The sequence below is a fragment of the Paramormyrops kingsleyae genome, chromosome 5 (assembly GCF_048594095.1).
Source record: "Paramormyrops kingsleyae isolate MSU_618 chromosome 5, PKINGS_0.4, whole genome shotgun sequence".
Lineage (NCBI taxonomy): Eukaryota > Metazoa > Chordata > Actinopteri > Osteoglossiformes > Mormyridae > Paramormyrops > Paramormyrops kingsleyae.
Window position 1 is genome coordinate 24,397,831 of NC_132801.1, and position 22,219 is coordinate 24,420,049.

General features: G+C 44.5%; 1 protein-coding gene across 1 annotated transcript; it reads right to left on the bottom strand.

Annotated features, from left to right (window-relative positions):
- Positions 1-360: 360 nt before the first annotated feature.
- LOC111856125 (rho-related GTP-binding protein RhoN-like) lies at positions 361-20,254 on the bottom strand. Its single transcript, XM_023835816.2, has 5 exons — positions 19,920-20,254; positions 19,060-19,147; positions 6,935-7,044; positions 3,810-3,944; positions 361-1,582 (listed from the first exon to the last, which is right to left on the bottom strand). Exons 1-5 carry the CDS (start codon positions 20,019-20,021, stop codon positions 1,334-1,336), a joined length of 684 nt encoding a protein of 227 aa, XP_023691584.1. The 5' UTR covers positions 20,022-20,254; the 3' UTR covers positions 361-1,333.
- Positions 20,255-22,219: the final 1,965 nt, after the last annotated feature.

The window sequence follows — 22,219 nt, forward strand, 5'->3', positions numbered from 1 at the left end:
TCCCTGTGGACTGCAAGACGTTCTTTTAGACCTGGGCAAATGGAGGAAATCTGCGGCATGAAGGGACCAGGCAGCTGAACTCAAGAGAATCTTGAGGGTCCTTATAGATCAGTATGCAGATTGGCCAAACGCTTGTAGCCAGCAGACCAACCACCATCAGAATATATATATATATCAAGCACATCCTACAGCCAGCAGAGGTTGGCGGGAAGCTAAAGTCATTGGGACTAAAGATGTTACCATCAAGAAAGAGAAGTTCGTAGCGCGAACAGACCCGGAACCGTGCCGGCTGCGCGGGTTGCCAGGTGTCACACGAGCAACAAAGATGGCCTTCTCTGTGAACAAAACCCCAGAAGCCAGTCACTAAATGAGTCATTTTATTTCCATCACAAATACACAACCCAAAATACTGCGAAACAGCCCGATACCATTATTCTGGTCTCTGGTTAATGTTAAAACATAACAATCTGACAGAAAGATAAAAAAAAAGACAGAAAGAAAGTTTCTAAATAAAGTTTAACGCAATCCGTATTTTGAAAACAATCGAAAGAAAAACATAGATAAATTATAAAATTAAATGTGTACAAATATAAAGTGACTTTAACTTGAAAGCACTTGTGGTTTAGAGAATTAGTCCTGCAGGATTTCAAAACCTGAAAATATACTGAAACACTACTCTCTAGTCATCCCACAAGCTGTCTTTACCCCTCAATTTTCTATCATAGTTGTGCAATTATTTTATCACAGTTTTTTTGTGTTACAAATTGCTAGAGTAGGATATTGTATATGACAGTCAATTATGGTAAGTCTCAGCTCTAAGCTAAGAGCAGAAGTCATTGTTTTTACAGATCACAGGTCAACCACTTATTGATTCTGATGTCAGCTGATCAGGACCAGACACTAAAACTTATAAGGACATGAAGTGGCCATGTCACAGTGCGCAAAAGGCCCAATGCTTCAGAAATCCCCACTCAACCTATTTCCTTTGCGAATCGCTGCATTTGACTGCTGAAATCCCCATTCCTCCTACATCTCCATTCTTCTCACATTCAGTGCTCAGCTTGCCATCAGTTGCTTGGCACAGCCAAAATGCACAGTTCAGCACAAATAAAAGCGAAGTCCGTACGCTCGGTGGTTTATATTTTTAATTTATGACATAAAGCCTTGTCTGCCCCAAGAACTTAAGCAAATCGAAGGGTCACCCAACAGCCCCCCGCAGCTTCATGTTCTTTGTTGCTTTCCTTGTCTTTTCTCTCAGCAGTGCAAAGATGACATAGAAAACAATAAATAGAGTTCCTCTATTATACATATAGATCTCTGTTTCTCTGCCTTTCTACATAAGCACGCAGCTCTTGGCCCGCTCCTTCCTCAAGCCCGGGGTGTTATCCTGGACCTCTTGTTGGCTGGGCGGCTGAGAGATCCTCTTCAGGCCACGCCGGGTGGTGGTGCGCTTCAGGTGGAGCCTACTGCCTACTGACGCCAGCGTGGTCATGTGGAAGACGTCCCGCACGCTGTTCTCCGACGTTCTGGAGGAGCATTCCATGTAGGCCACCGCGCCGATCTGCCGCGCCAGCATGCTGCCCTGGGGGAGGGGACACGGGGTCAGGAGCTTTGCCCTACTTCCTGTTACCCTCCCCGATAGTACTGACCATACACCTGCATGGTACGGAGTTATAATGCCAAATACATTCCCACCAATCTAATGCCTTCACCTCCAAGTTAACCAGAAGAGAACCTCTGGACCCCAAGCTTCTGTCCCGTGCCGAGCTACACAGAAAATGCCAGTGTCAGGTTGGAAATGAAAATGAAAGTGGCTTAGGATGGGCTGGGTGTCACTCCTGGACTGATCAAAAGGCTGACCAGTATGCTAATTATTAAACTCTAAGTATACCTACATATAACTAGACTCAATCAGGGGAGATATCTAAGAATAAGGCTTCCTCACAAGTGAAATACCTGATTTTTTTATATATACGTAGGTCACTATAGTGAGAAGGAGATTAAGGCGGGGAGGCAAGAAGACAACCAATCTGAATTCTTTGAAGCTGACTGGCTTTTAACCATGCAGCCCTAGTAGATAAGCATGGCCCATTGTGATACCGTAAGCCTGCCAGACTCCCTCATTTAAACTGATAAGGGGATCGCATAACAAATAAATAAACAATGGAGAATGAAAACATGGGGGAAGATCATTATATTCCACTCATTTAAATGTCAGTGGTGTTATTTGTGTATTCTTGGCCATTTCAGGTTAAGGCTTATTACCGAAATGCTCTTTTCAAATCCACAGAAGGATGCTGCTGTTGCACTTTCTGCACTTTGCTTCAATAAACCACCAATCTTTAAGAAACTTAACTGAAATTTATATAAGTTCATCAACAGAATAACTCTTATTCCTTCTATAAAGTAAAATTCTTCCGAACAATTGATTTACTGAAAGTCTACTCAAGGAGTTCATTGTCAATTAGTACAAAACAATACTCCCCATTTATGTTGCCACTGTCCCTACACATGCATATCAAATTCCTTGAATGTTTTCATTAGTGACAAATCCAGAACCTTCTCATTTTAGGGTGTAATTCTAGGGTGGGGGATGTAATTGAGTTACAAAGATAATTTGGAAGTATTTCCTCCCAGTGGATTTCTGTTAAACTCTGATTGGTTGAAAGAACAATCTGAGAAGAAATGGGACACTGAGAACTTGTTTTGTGCCCAAAGAGCGAATTAAAACCTTGTGAGGACTTAACAGATGTGGCCCTGTAGAGACAGAATTATTAATTTTCTTGAATTTTCTTGAAGACTGTTAGGTAACTGTTTCTTGGAACATAATTTAGTTATGTTGGGTTAAGATTTTCTATCTGCTTATCTCATTCACTTCACGCTTGTTATGCTCTCCTCTATCACCCTTCTTGTTGACCAGAATGCAAACATTCATTTTCAATCCAGGCTTCCTCAGAGGGAAAGATAATTAACAGCAGCATTGAAATCAGTGTTGTACGGGACTCAATTTACATGGAAAGAGGCTATTAAAATACGCAGATTAAGAAAACAAAGGTTTGCGCTGTGCGTACCTGGGGGACACTACGGCAGACAATCATAGTCTTCAGAAATTTCATTTTGTTTTGCATTCAAGTCCTTTGATAGTTGCATAAAAAAAGTGTCACGTTCTGCGGAAAAGCCGCTATACTGACCCAATGCAGCCAAAAATAAAGATAAATAGCTAACACATAAAAAAACAGGACTTTAATCTGAAAACAACATAGTAGTATCAATGAGGGTTTGTTAACTGTAAATATGTCCCCCTTACACCATATGCTCTTTGTGGATTAGCCAGTCTAACTCAGGCATTTTGTCAGGTGCCAAACAAAACCCCTGACACATCCACCACAGCCGAGAGAGCTTGGGAGTTTCCCACACTGTCGCCTGTGCGTCTCTCAAAAGCCGAAGTCCAAACATGCCTTCTCGCAGCAATCATACACAAAAAAATGGCAACAAATTCCAAAGGAAAAATGAATTCAAACCACAGAATTTGCATGGCACCGAATCCCATGTCAGCCGCCCCAAACAGATGACACCCATTTGAATAATGTCAAACAATGACCCGAGTGCTCATGTGAAAGTCAAATCCTGTGCTTTGTTTTCACATTAGTGCTTATCTGTGTGATCAGCATTAGGCACCATAAGGTGTGGTACTAAGCTGCCATCTATATTGCTTCAAAAGATGCTTCAGATTCCATAGCTGGGTCACACCAGCATTCCTTCGGTCACCCTGCTTGGCAATTTAACGGCAGCGCCTGAGGTGACCTCACCTGCTCGTGAGTGATGGGGATAAGCCTCTGCTTGGACAGCTCCCTTAGCGTGCTCAGCTCCGTCCGCTTGTCCAGCTTGCAGCCCACCAGGACCACCTTGGCGTTGGGGCAGTACTCCTGGGTCTCCCCTTGCCACTGCAAAAGGGACAAACAGGAAGAGGGGACGCTGTGAGCACACGTCTGAGGTGACAGCCTCAGGGGTTAACGACACACTGCAGACGAGGCTGCAGACTGAGGCTGAGTTGCTTGAGATCACCTATATGGTGACCTAATTACAGCACTTCATTACAAGATGAGACAGGGCCAGTCACACTTTCACACAGCATCTCTGTGGAACCTTAAGACAAGGATTTTCCTTAAGATGTCCTGGATAAAGGCCACTGTGAAAGAGCGACAGTGAATCACATGTACAGTGCAGGTGTTGTGGTAGAGCAGTGAGCCTATTAGCAGAGAAACCATCTCTCACAGAACAATACATTTTTCAGGAGCGCAAGTCGTCATGGCGTAAACCTGCAAACGTGTTTTAACTCAACCTTTGCCAAGCTAACTTTTAGCTGTTACGGCCCAAGTATTTCACGAAAAGCATCTTGGCAGTTACATAAACTACGGGCAGAATTTAACCTTCAACCCTGAGGTCTGGATATTTAAAGCCTAAAATATATTGCCCATGACCTCTTAACCCATCTCAGCCAAAGTATATGTGTTGAAAGCTTGGGTAGCCAATCATGACCCTGAACGTTTCATGTTGTCTGCTCTCATACAAAATCTAGCTATACTTACTGTGTGAACACATTTTCTGTTTTATATATTTCAAAGCATTAATGACTCACCTATGATGACGTAAAGTGTAATTTGTTCTTCAGCTGTCATTATTTAATTGTTTCTATTATTTACAAATTAAGGGCTTTATGTTCCTTTATGTTGTAGAAACTGGGACAGTTTTTTTCATCCCACTGTGACGCTGGTAAGTGAAGAGTGCACAAGCACAGCTCTCACACTTAGATGAAATCATGCATTGCATTATAGCCATTGCCTGCGAGTCAACCCAACCTAGAAACTTCCCCATTCCCGGTGCAGAGGAACACGCAACCTATGGCTCTTGGAACGTTGGCTGAAAGCCTTGGATAACGGCATGTTGAAATCCAGGTGCGGGGCACACATTGTTCCCCTCACTGAACAATCAGAGATAATTGAATTATATACTGTTGCTTTGGTCCCCTGATTAGTAATCATTTCACGTGTCGCGTTTTTCTTTCATACGATACGAGAAAGTTCTGAAGTAGCTCTCTACTTTTCCTTAAATAGAAGAACGGTTCTCTGGACTTTGGCCAACAAGGAGGGTCACCGGATACATATTCAGCAGACAGCAGATTAGAGGGCATAATGCCGGGGGGGTTAGGCCCCCCACTCTCACCACCCCCCCCAAAAACGGTAAGGGAGAGGAGGCAATGTGTTCACACCTATACAAGCGTATGCAGGTTCAACAAATCTCCAGCGATGAGAGTGTGATACATCCTGCGGGGCCATGCCAAGTCATGGGGGGGTGGGGGAGTTGGGGAGCGGCTGTGGGGGCTGGGTGACTAACAGACAACAGGCTGAAATATATACAGTCAACAAACACAACCAAGGCTCTGAAGTAGGGAGGCTCAGCCAATTCCTACATTTACCGGAGAGCTTTGTTGTTTTTTACTTTTAAATGCCTTAAGATTCTTATAGCATTGGGAAAATTAGCATCAAATCCATCCATCCAAACATTCATTTTCCATTCCCACTTGGGGGGGCGGAGCCTATCCCGGAAACAAGAGGGGAATAACCCAGGATGGGGCACCAACCTATTGCAGGGTAGCATCAGATCCGTTAAAAAATTCAACATAACAATTAATCTACTTATGATGAATTTATCTTTCCCTCTATATTCTTTATATCTATTCGGTAGTGATTTCTACATTCTGTTTTGTGCCTGGGTAACTAAAGTAATTTCATTTCACTTATTCATTATGTCAGTGTCCCCCAAGCTGAGTCTATTTGGGGGTCGATAGCCCCTGTCATGAAACATCACACTTTGATCCCGAGCCACAAGACCTTCACAGGCGTGGGACCCAAAAGCTGCTCCTCCTTCACAGGAGAAAAAAAACTGCTTTGTTTCTCAACATCTGCCTCATTCCCAAGAGGCTCAGAGGGTCAAATAAGCTCCCAGGAAAGGGGCATGGGTAAGTGCCAAATCAGTGTGTATACAACAAGCCTCCCCTGCTCACTCATACATTAAAGTATATACTTAAAAAACTATAAATCTATCTTCCAACCACTTCTCCATTTCAAAGTGGCAATGTACATAAACACAGTAACAAATTTCCGATTTCTTATTTATAATGACATTTATATTCAGCATTGTGGAATGTAACAGTAAACTAGTGGCCAAAATTGAGAAAAACCGACTCTAAAAATTACTACACGAATATTGGCAGTAATGTTTATAAACAATCAAAGAATGTTACAAATATCATACACTGGGCAATTAAATATGTAACTGGAGCAATAGTTGAATAAAGTTCTGTAATCTCAAAAAACTGGAAGTGTTTCCACAATTTTTCCCACTGCTGTACAGTGCTTCGGATATAAAATAAAATACGATGATCAGCTTGGCAGCGGAATTAATTCCTAGCTGCCTTTAGTTTCTTTAGCCGTGTGAGCTCTGTGCTGTAATCCTGTAATTACAAAAACTGACAAAAACCTTTGGGTCTCACCGGTGACCCAGCCGTTGGGGGCAGTATTGGCAGCTGTAGGTCGCTTCACCAGTCAGAACTGAGATCTAATGTGCTGCGGGAGGCGGGGGAAGTATTGGAAATGGGTGCTTTGTGCACTCTCTGACAGGTATGGCACATAGGGGAAGTGACCATATAACTGCTCATGCAACTAATTCATAGCAGGAAAATGTCTCTGGTGTTAAAAGAGCTTCCTGGCCGTGTAAGACCTGGAGGTGGTGGATTCATTAGATTTTTAGATATTTGGTATATGTGACAATAAGAAGTACAGTGACTGAGAATCAGGTGTAATTACTGCTGTGAGAATAATGATGCATGAGAGAAGTGATTGGTGATGTGAGCAGGAGGAAGAGGGATTCTGACCTTCTTCAGTACGCTGTCCAGCGTCTCTGGGCGGCTGATGTCAAAGCAGATGAGCACGGCATCTGAGTCCGGGTAGGCCAGAGGTCGCACGTTGTCATAGTACGAAGAACCTGTGCACACACAAACACACACACACACATATGTAAGAGTGTGTATCGATGTCAATCCTGTCTCGTGGAGAGATTTCTGCAGTAGAACAGACTGCACTTAGCATACAGGCATACCTTTGGCCCCATTCTGACATCATCCTGCGACTCTTTCTCAACATCGAATTACAGGCGGCACATCCCAAACCTAGACAGGGTGTGCAGAAACACACAACGACAACTAGAGGAGCAGGGTGTGCGGAAACACACACCGGCAACTAGAGGAGCTGTGCAGGAAATGTGCATTAAATAAACGATCACTCCGAGTGTCACACCTGTCGTCACGTGACACATGCCCCCCAGCACGCCTGCGAGGCACAGTCAGATGACCTACTTGGCTTCAGAGCACACACCCCCCCCATCCCGCTCCATAGGCCATGGGGAACGAGTGTGCCGAAAATGATAGGGCACCCCAGGAGAAAGGTCAGACGGAAGGCCGTGCCCTTTTCTCCGGCCCGGACCGCCAGCCCTCATCGCGCTTTGCCCCCTAAGGCAGCTCCTCAGTGCCAGCTGCACATGCTGTGGATGCAGTAGACACACGGCACCCCGGCTCTGGCCTCCCCAACTTCCATTAAAGTCCCCATAAAAGAGCAGCAGCCTCCACCAGTTCCGGCTGCATCTGGGTGCCATTCTTGCCAGCCACAGACTTTTGGTCCAGGAGCTCTGATCAAGAGCCCCCCCCACCCCCCCACCCCCCCGCCATGCCAATGCACCCCACTGAAAGCAGCAGAGTGCCAGGAAGACAATGCTCCATTCAACGTCCTGCAGTGTGGCTTTGCTGGCCTAAGACACTAAGGCAGCCTTCTAGCCTGTCATGGATCCTACTGACAAGCTCACAACTAATACAATAATTCTATTTGCACTGTCTGGGGTGTCACTGCCAGAGATGCATGATGGGAAAGGAAATGGATCCTGCATATTTCAGCGTGGCTCCGCCCATTCAGAAATCGATATGGTACAGCACACCTGCGACAAGTTAAGAAACTGCCCTCCTAGCCGCAGGCGAAGCCTTCGGCTAGCAGGGTGGCGGCCTAGCGCAGCGAGTTTGCTCAGCCCATACATACTCCTCCCTTGTACACGGGCCCTGCTTGCCTTCCCTGCTAGGCGCCGTGCCCCACCGGCGCAGTGCTACGCCCAGCTCTCAACAGGAATGCGGCTTAATTGGTCACACATGGCGGCGAGGGGCAGTTAACGGCAGTGTGTGATACACGTTCACACGGCCGGGGTTAGGAAAGGCGCCAGAGGCATGGAGAGCAAGGGAGGCGGCAGGAGAGAGAGGAAAGGAGACAAATAAAGAAGGGAGGAGAGGAAAGAGGGGAAAATAACAAATAAATGATGGAGAGTTGAAAGAGGGGGAGGTAGGCTAGAGCAAGGCCCCCCGGGCAGTCGTGAATACATGTCAGGGGATGTTGCCGTGGAAGGAACCAGAATTGTGAGGAAAGGCATAGGAGCTAGCAGACGTGAAGAAGAGCCCAGCTGGCAACAGGCTGGCACTCAGGCATCCTCCGGGAGGCCTAAGCGAATTGGATGGAAGACGAACGAGCAGCGTTGACAAGAAACAAAGGTCTGGGTCTATGGAACGCCCTGTTCAGTCCAGCCGGGAGGGAAAAAGGAACTATAACGACCAACTGCCTGAATATGACAAAAAACAGGGCCGCCTGGCTTCAAAAACAAGCACCTTCACAATCATACACTCCTCGTGGCTAAAACGGAATTATTCAGTTATGCATGCCCCAAAGTGGCTGATGTTTCCCCAACACTGCGCTAGTGTAAGTCGTTTTTTTTTCCAGGCCATGGTGTAGTAATGTTTTAGCTTTTTACTGAGCTTGAAGAATAGAGCAAACTCAAAGTCCTAGGGGATGTCAGAGTTCAGAAGATTTTATAGACACGTCAGTTACAATACAAGTCAAAAGCACTCTGTGTGTCAGTTGACTTTAATAAGGCCATCAAGACCTGGGGTGGAATTAAACCCAGAGTCTCCAGCTGCATCCACCCTGTGACTGGAAACCGACTCATCACTCTCACACGCAATTCCTTCCTTGAAGAATCGTTACCGTCTGTCTCCATTTGAGAATTATATCTGTCTCATCTGAATACGTAAGCAGCCCATTGGCCTCAGACTGAATCCCTTGAATTATGAAATTAAGCTAAGAAAAATGCTTCCTGGCAAATAACACAACTGGGCAATTTAGCAGGTATGCAGCAAATGACTTCTGCTTATAGGAAAGACGTGTTTGTCATGCACCTTCTAATGAACATGAATCGTCCTTTGATTGCCTTGTCATCCTAAACATGAATGAAAATGAAAGTGACAGCAAAGAGAAAACACTTTTAGCCAAAACCCAAAGTTTGAAGTCTGTACATCATTTTTCATTTATATTTCTGGTCAACCTGCAGATGTTAGAAAGTTGGTATAAATGGTTTTTGACCACTCTAACGCTAATGGTAAGGCCAGCTTCACGATGAAGCCAATACTCTAATTCCACATAAGCATGAATTATTTCATGAGATTCAATATAGATGCTGCAGTTGCACATCAGGCCTTTGCATTCTGCTTTATTTTGAGTTTCTTCTGCAAGTTTCTTTTTAAACAATGTAATGAGCGAATAGGAAGGGTGTGTCTTCATGACCACTGACTGGGAACCATCTAAAATGCTGCGTGGGACAATTAGCATAAGAAGACAATGCAGTCACATTTAGCATGCAGCTTTGATTATTTCAGATTAATTTTATGCTGCACTGAAACTCCCCTCACAGCCCCACCCTTTTCAAAAACATAAACATTTCTGCTACTTAAGGTCAGGGTTTGCACCCCGGTCCAGTTTTCCACCAGGCCACAGAACGCTAGGAGTAGAGTTACCACCTATCCTGACGTAGAGTTACCATCTCCTGATGTAGATCCCATGGTGGCCTTGCTTTGCTCTACTGACATCCTGTCTGATGTCCTCCACAATCACAATCCTCCAGCACTATAAGCTTGAACAAAAACTAGGCTGAATCTCACAAAACATTTAAAAAAAAAAATGCTGAGAAAACTTCATTCATAAATTATGTATTAAATAACCCCTGTTCCAAAAAATGTAAGTGTTTCTAAACAGGGAAATAATAGCGTGTAACTGCAGTACTACAAGCTTGACAAAAGGGTCACTTGAAAACCCATAACAGCATTATGAATCATGTGTTAATCTATACCACCTGACTCCTGTCTGCCTATTACCAACAGGCTGCCAATGCCTTATAAGTGCCCATTAGCTTACATTACAGCCCTCAGCCAGGTGATTATTGATCTTATATCCCTGTGCCGGGGGCCTCTCAGGAAAATAGATAGCAAGACCATTCCCAGCTGCACTAGAAGGACAGTCTATCATGCTCAGCTCTGTAACTGGCTCGGAAACAGCTAAAACCTGGAGCTATGAAAGTTATAAGGCGATAGTTCAGGCCTGTTCAGCTTTTCTGTCGTTTCCTTCTGCTATTTTGTTGCACCTTGCTGTCACAAAGCAGAACTATTTGTATATTTGATTTTTTCTTTTGCATTTTTGATCTCTGACTCTCTCTTCCTGTTCCTATCCGTCTGTATGCCAATATTTGTGACATTTCCTCGGTTAAAAGAAGACCGTATTCCCAAAATACTGGTTTTAATCAAAAGCAAGCATGTGCTTTTCTCTGTCGCCGGTTGCTCGTGGATGTGTCAGCACAGTTTGCTAATGGGGCTCTACTGAACTGGGGGGGGGGTCCTAAAACAGCCACCCTGCACAGCACAATGTGTCATATCTACCCTTCACATACACCCAAAAACAGATCATACATGACAACGTACATAAATATGCAAACAATGTTATGTCAACAGCAGGAACAAAGGGACCAAACAGGAAATTCCAGTTTATGACTAATTTGCCTGGTGGTTTTATCAGCTGGTAGTGGGATGGGAACTGAAGAGATGGGCATACCTGTTTTTTTGGGGGAAGTGAGGGGATGAAGGGTGCTTTCCCGTCTATTGTTTGCCGCTCTTCCGCATACACACCCGAGTACCAGTAAAAATGGCTCCACCCTTCACCACAATGTACCCCCATCACACTTTGAGCTGCCATCTGAAAGTCTCCTAAAAGCATCAGTTGCGAGCTCTGAACTCTGATCTGCGATCTATATAAAAGGCTCGGCTCCACCGCAAGGTGCAGATACTTCAATACAAACTGGGGCCATCCGCTCGGTCCGCCCGCGAGCTGGCCAGCCGTTTCACAGTCGCATTATTTTCGCCGATTCCCAGAAACTCCATTATGCAGTTAAGGGCCTTTTTACGCAGCTCGTGCTTTCGAGCCGTGTGCGAGCTCTGTGCTCTGTGCTCTGTGCTATGTGCTGTCACCTGCCCGTCCCAAATGTTTTTAATTGCTGCTTTTGAAAAAGAAAAAAAAAACAAGCACATGCACAAGAGAAGAAATTCTGCTTTCACTCAGAACAGCTAAAAAAAAAAAACCAACCCCGAAACTGGGGTTACACGCTCTCATTTAAAGAATGAGAACAAACGTGAGAACAAAGCAAACCTTGGAGCCATTGATCCAACACCCACAAAATTTAAATGTTATTAACTAATTCTGCTCTTACTGCTCTGGCACAGTATTTTGATAGTTCAATCTTTCAGGTTGCTTTAGTACAAAAAAGCGCAACGGTTTAAAGCTTTTTCTCCTCTCTTTTTTCAGTCTCCTTCCTGCCTGGAAGAATCCACCCTTGCACGTTGTCACGGCCATATTGGGAGGTCTGATTCGTGGCTGAGGTGCACAGCGGGTCAGAGATGGCGCGAGGCAGGAATAATGAGCCGTGTGTCTGTGGTGGCTGGAAGGGGTAAGACACCCAATTACCCGAAGGCACGGGAGTCGTATGTGGAAAGTATGACATTATGACAAAGTTCCTAACGACTTCAGAAAGAAAGTGGCAGGACCCAGCCGGTCTAATGGCCAAATGATCTGCCTCTGACACACACCCATGACAGGCCAAGCTCCCCCCGGCAGCCATGCAGCCCATGTGGCCTCACACATACCCCCCCCATGCCCGAGGGGCGTTAGATTCGCTGTAGGATAGAAAGGGAATAGAGGTCACGAGGGTGGGGGAAGGGACAGCAGTGAGGTCACCCCCCCCCCAAGCCAGACAGGCCCTGCATTATTAAACAGGAAGCGCATTTGTCTCAGCTGTCCCAGGAAAAATCATCGTATTGCATTTTCGGGAAGAGAAACACGGTCAGCGAATGGCGTGAGAGCAGCCACTGACTCGGAGCGTCGCCTTTGTTCAAAAGTATCGTGCCACAGTCCATAGGGGGAAGGGGGGAGTAGGAATGGAACATTATGACTGTCTGCAGCTCTTCATCCAGCCCCACCTCTTCGTTGACTCCATGCTGCCAATCGAGTCAGGGGCCACTGGGACACACAGGGCTGCCTGCTACGACAAGGGGGGCAAAATATGAATGTAGTTGGATATGAGCCAGGAAGATAACGGGAGGAAGCCTAAAGGGGAGGGCAGGAGACGGCAGGTGGACTCCGAGTGGCTTAATAGCCGATGGACCAATTTCATGGGAGGTCAGGAGTACAAGGGCCTCCAGCAGCCCAGCTGCTGTGAGCCCCTCCAGGCAAGAGGAGAGCCACTGGAAATGGGGGGGGGGAGATACTAGCACCGTGTAAAGTCCTGCATTCTCAGTCCATGATAAATAGCAGACCCTCATGCCCTCAACCTGGGGGCTGTGGGGTTGGGGCACAAAGACTGCTAAATCGGGTCTGTGTTAACTGGCTGCCATAGCAGGCACAGAAGGTTGGCGTCACTGGGGATATACCAGCGTACTGGTAGGAGCGGTCTGGAAAGTCTGCGCGCATCATATCACCCAGTACTGCCTGCACTTTTTACTTAATTTTATGACCAGTGTAAGTATAGATGCTGCTGGACACCACTGTATGAACATTTAACAGGTTGATGAAATAATAGTGGCTAATGTGCAGCCTAACAGGAAATAGCTGTTCTCTTGCTACTTAGCACCAAGCTGAAATCAAGTTGAACCAATGAGCTCATGACAGTAGGACACAGAGGGCTTTACCCCAGAATAGTGGTGCACAGTTATGTCACAAGGCTTGTTATTATGAGATCAGTTGTACCAATAGCAAGAAAGAAAAACAAATCTTCTATAGCGGGTCTGTTTCTGCTTCTCGTGGCTTCTTCTTCCTCACAGGGGGCCTTGTGGGAGTTGGGCATACTGAACAAGAGTGAAGCAGCAATCATAAGCAGACTGTTAATTCTACACCTGTTCCACCTACTCCCTCTTGTCTCCCGTTGCTCCTCCCATGCTTTCATCGAAAATACATTCTCCTGCCACTCTGCCACTCTCTAAACTTCACCCCCCCCCCCCCAACCCCCCACCCCAGCAGAGAAAATGGGCCAAGCAGCACAATTACTCAGGACCTCTGCCTAACCCTTCACCCTGTTCAGTCCATCTGAACTCTCCTCCCGGCTTCTCTGATCAGCTTAGATGTAATGAAGAGGTCAGTGGGTCAGGGCTGCTGGGATTCCCATGGGGGAGGGGGGGGGTTGTGGCTTAATGAGGAGTAGGTCCACCTCTCCATTCAGGTCCATTCTGGGGCGGCATGGCATGCGTGAGAACTATGAGTTCAAGTGTTCAAAGCATGAGGAAATGCTTGTAGCAGTACCAGACCTGGAAGTTAACGTTCTTTATGCAAGAAAGCCGTTAAGGTAGCTTGCTATCAGTCTAGCTGGTTCATTCATGGACAGATTTTGATGATAACTGAAAAACAGTGAGTGCCTTAACCACAAACTGGTATTATTGAATTCCTTTGTGAGCTTTCTGCCAGGACTACCTGTGAAATAACGCGATAAATCATACAAGGAAACAAACTATGTTTGGATGACTGTGGTGTAGAGCTGAAGTTCTGCTCAGTTAATGGTCTTATATGCTTCTTTACGTTAAAGGTTTAACCCATGTGAAAAATGTTTAATGGTTTGTTTTCCTAATGAATGTAACAATTTCATCAGTTGCAGTGATGGTGAGATTATAGCAATGACCCTCTAGATAAACCACTGAATTAATAATAATAGAACTACTCCTAGTAGTAGTCATCTAATTGTGTTCTTGCTTCGTTTACTTGTGGCTCTGGCACCAGCACGGCTTACACATGTACCTGGACATTCACTGAAAGCTCATCCCAGCCTCACTTACGCCCAGTCGTCTCCCTAAAGGCCATACGTTTGCCTCACTGCATACGTTGATTTGCACAGTACTGTGCCTGTCACAGTGTCACAGTGTCACAGTGTGTCAGAAGCACAGAACAGTGCTAAATCACAATAAATGTAAATGTGAAATGTGACAATAATACCGAAGAAGAAGTGTGAGAAGGAGAGCATCACACACGAATACATAAGGTAAAAACAGAGTACTGCAAGAAAGCGGAATATATAAGGTAAAAACAGAGTACTGCAAGAAAGCGGAATACATAAGGTAAAAACAGAGTACTGCAAGAAAGCGGACAAAAGTAATGGAGCTTTTCTTAAGCTGCATTGAAGCTTTGGGAAAACGTGTTATGCTGAAGGAGGAAGGGGAGGGGCTAGTGAGAGGAAGTATAAGGGTCATATGGGGAGGTCAGAGGAATGGAGCACGACCGGTGACCTTGGTGGGAGAGGGAGAGAAAGAGGGACAGAAAAGGAGATGGATGAGTGGATGCTCAGCATGCTGGTGGCTGAACAAGGAAGAATGACAGGGCTAATTGCTGCTCCCATGTTCCTGTCAGCAAACGGGTCTCCCCAGTGTCTCTTACACCATGTCCCCAGCTTGCCGTTAATCATGGTACTAATGACCTGGAGAAAGGAGGGGAGAGGGAGCAACAAACCCCACCCCATCTGTCCTCCCTGCCAGGCTTATTGTCCCATGGGCTGAAGTTACAGGGCAAAACCCTGAACCAAGAACACGACTGGGGTGAAAAGACCCAGGTATGAACTTCATCTCCCAGAAGCACCTCTGTTTAAACAGACGCCTGTCAGACGCATGTATCTGTGTTTAGGGACACACGTCACCAACACCGTCACAGGTTGGTTCCTCGAACACAAGCACACGGACAGACAGTGACAGCTCATATGCCCAGGCCTCACCAGTGCCCTCTCCCCCCCAAAAAAACGCTCAGCCATTCATGAAGAGGAAAAAGACAGGCTTAGCTCTCATAACGCAGGACCCCAGCGCCATTCGTGGCGGTTACGGTGGGCAGCTCCACGTAGGATGAGGTAAGGCCCCAAGGGAATCCGCTTCAGACTCAAGGGAAATTCTGCTGATACCAATGCAGAGAGCCATGCTACCTCCTTATATCCCTCAAATCCCTCAGATCCCCCTTGCGTTCCCTAGTGACAACCCCCCTACCCTCCTCCAGGGGCTTAGGACACTCCCACTGCAATTTAGGCTTATCCCAGCATGTCGGAAGTGGGACTACTGACAAGCCCCAGTACACAGCGTTGACATAAGCAGCAGTCAGCAAACTAGCAGCAGTTTATGTGTGGCGATAAGCACTGTGTACCGTGATGTCATAATAGGGGGTGGGCGGGGGTGGACTGGTTTGGAGTGGCTTCACTTAATGTATTGATCTGTTGTTCAGCTAAATAAAAATAAAGTTGTCCTCCGAAGAGTGGGATGGTAGTGGTTGGGCATTAAGAACAAAAAGAAAGCATGTAATGGCTCTGGATAGACCTCACATCAGCACTGAGGGTCCCCCAGGTTAGCTGGTGCTTCTACGCCAGGGCTGGGGGGCTTGTCACATATTCATTCCAACCTAACACTCCCTCAGCTGCTATGAGGAGTGTGTAATCAGGTGCCTTGGCAGTTGTTGGTTGGGTTTTGGGAGGGGGGGGGGTGTATAATATGCATAAACAACTTTTGCAACGGGCATGCCTGCGGTTTTCAGTGGGGTAGATTCTACTACAGAATGCTATAAAAAGGTTTCTAGGGAAATTGCCCAATAATGAGTTGGATTCCTGCTAGCTGTGTTTAGAAAAGACCTGTATTTACCTCAGTGGGAGTGTCAATGTCCACCCCCGTGCGACAGAATTTATAGGCAGCACGTACATCTAATCTGACTCTCTGTGTAGCGCTACTAATAGCAGCTGAGTAACTATTTGCCCAGCTACCAAGACCTGCATTATCAGATCATGATGACTGTCAGCAATCACTGACTTGCCAATCCTGTTACTTCTCCTTTTAACATTCCAACTGCTCAAATGAGGGGAAAGAATGTTACACTGTAATAGATATTTTTAGGAGAAATGTACTAGAGGCCAATCACCAGAATCTCTAATCAAAGCCGGCTGACAATTTTAGCATTTATTTCCCACATTACCATTGTCTACAGAGAAAGAACAGATGTAAAACTAAAATCATGACATGCGAAGATCTTTGCACCGAACAACAAAACTACTGTCAATGGGCAACTATGCCAAGTTTCCAGGACTAATCAGATACCATGTAAGAAATCTGTCTGGCACACCTCAAGCACACACCCTGCCATTGTGTCCCTGTCTCTCTAGAGCTACGGCTCTGCGCGTAACGGGGCTTCTTTGCTTCTTAATCACCAAAAAATTGGGAGAGGCCTTTGAATGCAGGTGCGCACACCTGTTTTTCCAGTGTGCTGAACGAAGAGCACACAAGCCCGTGGCGGTTATGAGATTCAACTTTAACCAAGAGAAAATTCCCAAAAAAAAAAGAAGCAGTGCGATAAATATTTTTTAAAACACAATGATGCAACCATATGTTAGTAATGACTTGTTTGGAAGCTCGAGACATAACTCAACATTTGCACTTTAAGAAAACTTAGGAGAGCGTGCAGCAGAGCGTACAACTGATGCTGCTTCTCAGCCCAGCTGAAGATGTCAAAAACAACGTGATTTGGCAGCGAGTGAATTGCTGTGCAGTGTTCCGCAGACAGAATGAGGATAGAGGATGTGAACTTAAAATGTGTCACATGAAAGGACCGTAGAACATGTTCACCCTTCATACTTTATCTATTGGATCTATCATAACATTTCCCCCCCGCTCAAATAGCTTCTAAGAAGTTATAGTAAGGGAAAGTTTGGGCAACAGAGCTGACATCTCTTGCAGAAATAAAGTGATTGACTCCAAGCCCCTTGTTGGTCTGCACGCTTGCCCAAAAGCAGCTACGTGCCTCCAGAGCCATGGCCTCCAGCATTCCGGCTTTGCCCACAGGTGGAAAGGTTACCTGAGTCACCGCGACTTTGTCCGGTCCGGCTCAAGGCCGACATAACTCACCCTTTACTTGTTATGAGTCAAGCTAGTCTCATCCATTCTCTTAAACACCTAAGTCTCCTATGTAAACAGGCCGCCATCATTAATTAGCATTTTCCTGCTGCTTTCCGCACCTCGAAGGAACCAGACTGGCTAAATGGCTCAACCTCCTGTCACCACGTTAATCAACGGACACAGCGGCATTATCAATTGTAATGCGTACCCTGCAGAACAAACAGTGCTTACAGGTGCGAATGATCATTCTACAGACACTACTCCACATCGTCTGCAAATTAGATCAACTAAGGGCACTCAGACAAACATGAGAGGACAGGTGGCCAAGTTACATTAATGTGTGTTTTGTTTACGATTTGTTTTTTTTTTTCTAGTGTGAATCTCAAACATTCATGTGATCCCCAGAGGACAGGTCTTTTGTTCTCACCAAAGGGGCTTAACAAGGACTGTATGCTGGGAAGACAGGCCAGTAACTCCGAGTGTAGAACTTTATCCAGTTAAAACCAGAGGGTTTAGCCAATGTCCGGCCTCCAGTGGTAATAACTGCTGAGGGCTTGGCAATGTACTGCCCAGGTCTATATCTATAGAAGCCACATGCCTTTGTGGTAGCGTGTGTGTTTTAGTGCATAAATGTGAACATGTGAACGGGAGGGAAGCTAATGATGTGTGTGTGTGTGTGTGTGTGTGTGTGTGTGTGTATGTGAGTGTGCGAGAGAGAGAGAAAGAGAGAGATGAAGCAGTGTCAGATTACCTTATATTTATTTTCTTACTCATTCAGGCTTAATGTCAAGCCCTCAGTTGTGGTCATGACGTAATTTTTCAGGGCAGGGGGTTCTTCGCTGAGGAGGAAGAGCTAATCACTGGCTAAGTGTCACTGGGTCTGCTAGGAATAGACTTAAAACTGCTACTATGCACTTTCCAGCTTTGGAAGGCATTACACAAAGAAAGGAAATCAAAGCTGAATGCAACACCCATTGTTTTCTGAATCAATGAATCAGTGTCAGTTATGGGAACAAATGGTTTTCAGTGTCAATAAAAATGCAGCACATTAAAAAAAAACCTGCAACTACCACATACCATAACTATGCTATATTTACATATAAATGGCCACACATCAGTAAAGCCATCACCTTCGGGTACCGTCGTTAGGTCCTATAGTAAAAGCTACAGTATGACAGTTTACACAGGAGAAACTGGTGCGATGCAGAAAACGTGTCCCGAGCATCGTCCGATGGCATCAATAGTGCGCATTGAAAAGGGGGAGTCACTGATGTGGCAAGCTGTTTTAATAATCGTAGCTCAAAACCCCTCAAGATAGAAAACACACTAAAATTATAACTATTTATATGTAGTACATACAAAATGATCTGGTCAAATCAACCACAGCCGCGTCAGGTGGTCGACAAAATACATCTATAAGAATTTCCCATGTATTTCAAACAAATTTAACCATAGGTATACTGACATTTACAGGAGTGTGTGTTTCTACTCTTAAACCCCGACTGCAGTGCCCTTACTTTTAACTTGGACAAAGTCCAGTATCCCGCATAGTATTGATGCGATTAGACCATCTGTTCGAGTGTATGTCAATAAAAAATCTCAACCACGTCTCGTCATTGCGTTTACCGGGACAAATAATATAACTGTTGCTTTTATATTTAAGGCATAAATACACGAAACAAGTCATGGCTATTTACCTGACGTGTCCCACATGTTCAGTTCAATCCTTTGTTTGTCGATCTCAAAACTAGCAGTGTAGTTCTCGAAGACCGTAGGGGCGTAATTCTGCGGAGAAAATCATGTTTTGCGGCATTAAAGCGCCAATCCGCCCATTCAACAAATTCGGTTAAATAAACACGGTGGCAATGATCCACTTTAGTTCTCGAGTTTATTTAGGACTACCGGTATTTTTTACTGTACTTATCCAGTACTGGCGTATTTTATCTGTGTATTGGTGCCGTCTTTTCTATTGTTTTTGCTTTTACTTTGCTTGTACCTTAGTGATAATAATAAGAAAACAACTAGAATAACGTCAAGGAAATACGGTTAAGTAAGAAGAACTTATCAGTGTCATTATCTTGGGTAGATTAAATATACTAGGGCTCAGTAAATGAATGCAGCTATTAAAAGTCTCGAAATTATTGTTATGATTTTAAAACATTCAAAATCTCAGAATCATCTACACCTCTATAATAAATAAAATATAATAAAATAAAAAGGACCATGCAATAATCTTCCCACGATTGCTTAGATTCAAAGCACGCAGGTGCTAAATGAATATTCGGGAACATGTAGATGTCCGCCTAAAAACTTAAAATTAATTGTTAATTTCGTGCGTTCAATTATAAACGTCATTTCATAGCGAAGCGTGTGAGTCTAATCAGTCGACCTATACATTTTTAAATTGATTTATTTATACATTTTCGTTTCCCATAACTATAGTATTCGTGGCGATATCTAGATAAAACTGTTTGATACTTGTGCACACACGCTGTGCCGTAATTATACAATCACTCTTATAACATCACTTTCAGAAAAAGACATATGAAACACGTACCTGGGGATAGTAGTCCTTCGCGAACACATGTAACAAGGCTGTTTTGCCACACTGCATATCCCCAACTACAACAATCTTACATCGGATGCCCTTACTCGCCATTGTGGTGTGTCAGTGTCCCTTCTGGACAAGACTGGTTTTAGGGTCCGATGGGCTTTGGGGTAAAACTAGATGCGTAAAAATCCAAAGGGCAGCAAAGAAGCTGCGGGGCGCCCCTCAGTCCTCCGACTTTGCGCTCCCTTCTGTCGCCTCGTCCTCCCTCTTTCAGCCTCTCCGGTTCCCACGGTGACACTTATGCACTAGGCGGTTGCAAACTCACCGCCTGAGCATGCCGCTTGATTTCCTATAAACTTAATTTTTTTCTTTTGGGCCCCTCCCAGCAGCTGATATCGCCCAATAAGATTGAGGCGAAGTCTTACTGTTTTTTTAATTCAGATAGACAGATAGACGATAGATAGATAGATAGATAGATAGATAGATAGATAGATAGATAGATAGATAGATAGATAGATAGATAGATAGATAGATAGATGTGGGTGTTTTAAAGTACACCTTTATGGCTTCCGAAATTTGTTGGGAGAAAACATTATTTTTAAGCAAAGGTGGGGAAAATACATTACCATTATGATTATATGGCAATACCAACTTTTGTAATAAAAGAAACCAAACTATAAGTAATATTTGCCAAATGAAATCATTCATCATTCTGTGTTGTAATTTATTTTTAGATGGCTAATTATGTCTGGTCGCCTGACTATGCTAATTACATGTACGGTTACAAGATGTATAGATACATCGATGGATCGACGTATGTTATATAGGTGGATGTTAGATGGATTTGGATGATACCCATTGTTTTATGCTGAATTACGTGCAATACATTGACATTATTTGAATGCAACATTTGTTGTTTCTTTTCCCCCAATAACTGTTGTTTGTTCTTATTTGCCTTTTATGTCTGCTGACTTCTTAAAGTTTCCTGTATGGTGGCCTACCGGTTCTCGACATGTAACATTTATTGTGTCAGTGCATAGGAATGTTTAGGTGAGCGAATGTACAAGACGGAAGACTTATACAGCCTATATAACACTTAACTTACTGATGAAGGCAAAATAATAAGAGCCCTGCGTTTTTTTCCGTCCATTTTATTGACAAAGTGAAACTATTAAACTCTGCTACGAACCAGAATTGTTTATTCCCAGTTTACTTTTTGCCATAGGGCTCAAACAGCCTGGTACATGTTTGTCACACATGCGAAGTGAAACGTCACTGACGACCCGTAATAGCTCGAGATGATTGTTCCAAATGTCAACGCATCTGATAGCAATCACACATCTCTGATTTCATCGTAACTTTAACCTTTACTTTGTTTCAATTACGACCCTTATCTGTGTGATTTTTTTTGATTAACTTCTTTTTAGCTGGTATTTTTTATAGCCTATAATTTGGTTATTTGGTTTATGGAAACGCAAAATAGGCCAACATACTGTCACCAATGGCTATATGAACTGGTATGTTGTCGCCATCTACCGTCTTAGATGTGAATTTGTTCTTCTAGGAATCCCTTGTCAGAAATACATAACTTCATTTTGGAATATCTCTTATTATATGGAAAAATGCATCTCCTCAAATTTTGTGAATCTTCAGTGAATATGAGGACTGGGTCAATAATAAAAAGTGTACAATTATTTCAACTGTTATGGTTGTGATGAGCAGACTGAAGAGGGTTTAGAAGTAAGTCTGTGATTAACTTTTGGTGTGACAGGGTCAGGAACTGAAACGTTTTCATAATCTTTGAGTCCATTTCTCTTATCCTTCTTTGGAACAGGAACGGCGACGGGCGTTATGAAGCAAACAGGAACCCTGCACTGGTCCCAGGACTAGTTAAACAGATCAGTGCATCTAGCTGGATAGCACAAGTTCTCCAGTGATACAAGAGAGAGTTCATTCAGAGCAGCGGCTTTTCTGCAGTACTATCTCCCGAGGAGCCTTCAGATACTGTGCTCTTTGATGAAGAGGTGATGTGATGGAGGTGTTAAGCAGACAAGAAAGGTAGGCTTGTAAGTGTTCAGGCAGCGGCAGGGACGTGGGGGCAGGGCATGGCGAGAGCCAGGCTGAATGGCTAGAGGTGAGAAATACGGTCGTTAGTTGTCTGGCTATTTGAATTGTAATCTCACTGAAAGTTCCGTGATCAAATTGGGTTCCTTTCAGTTTTGATCATTTTTTGTTAAGTTCTGATATTGCCTTCTTACAGCCCTCGTGATTCTCCCTCTTGTGGACCGCCTGCTCACCACTCAGAC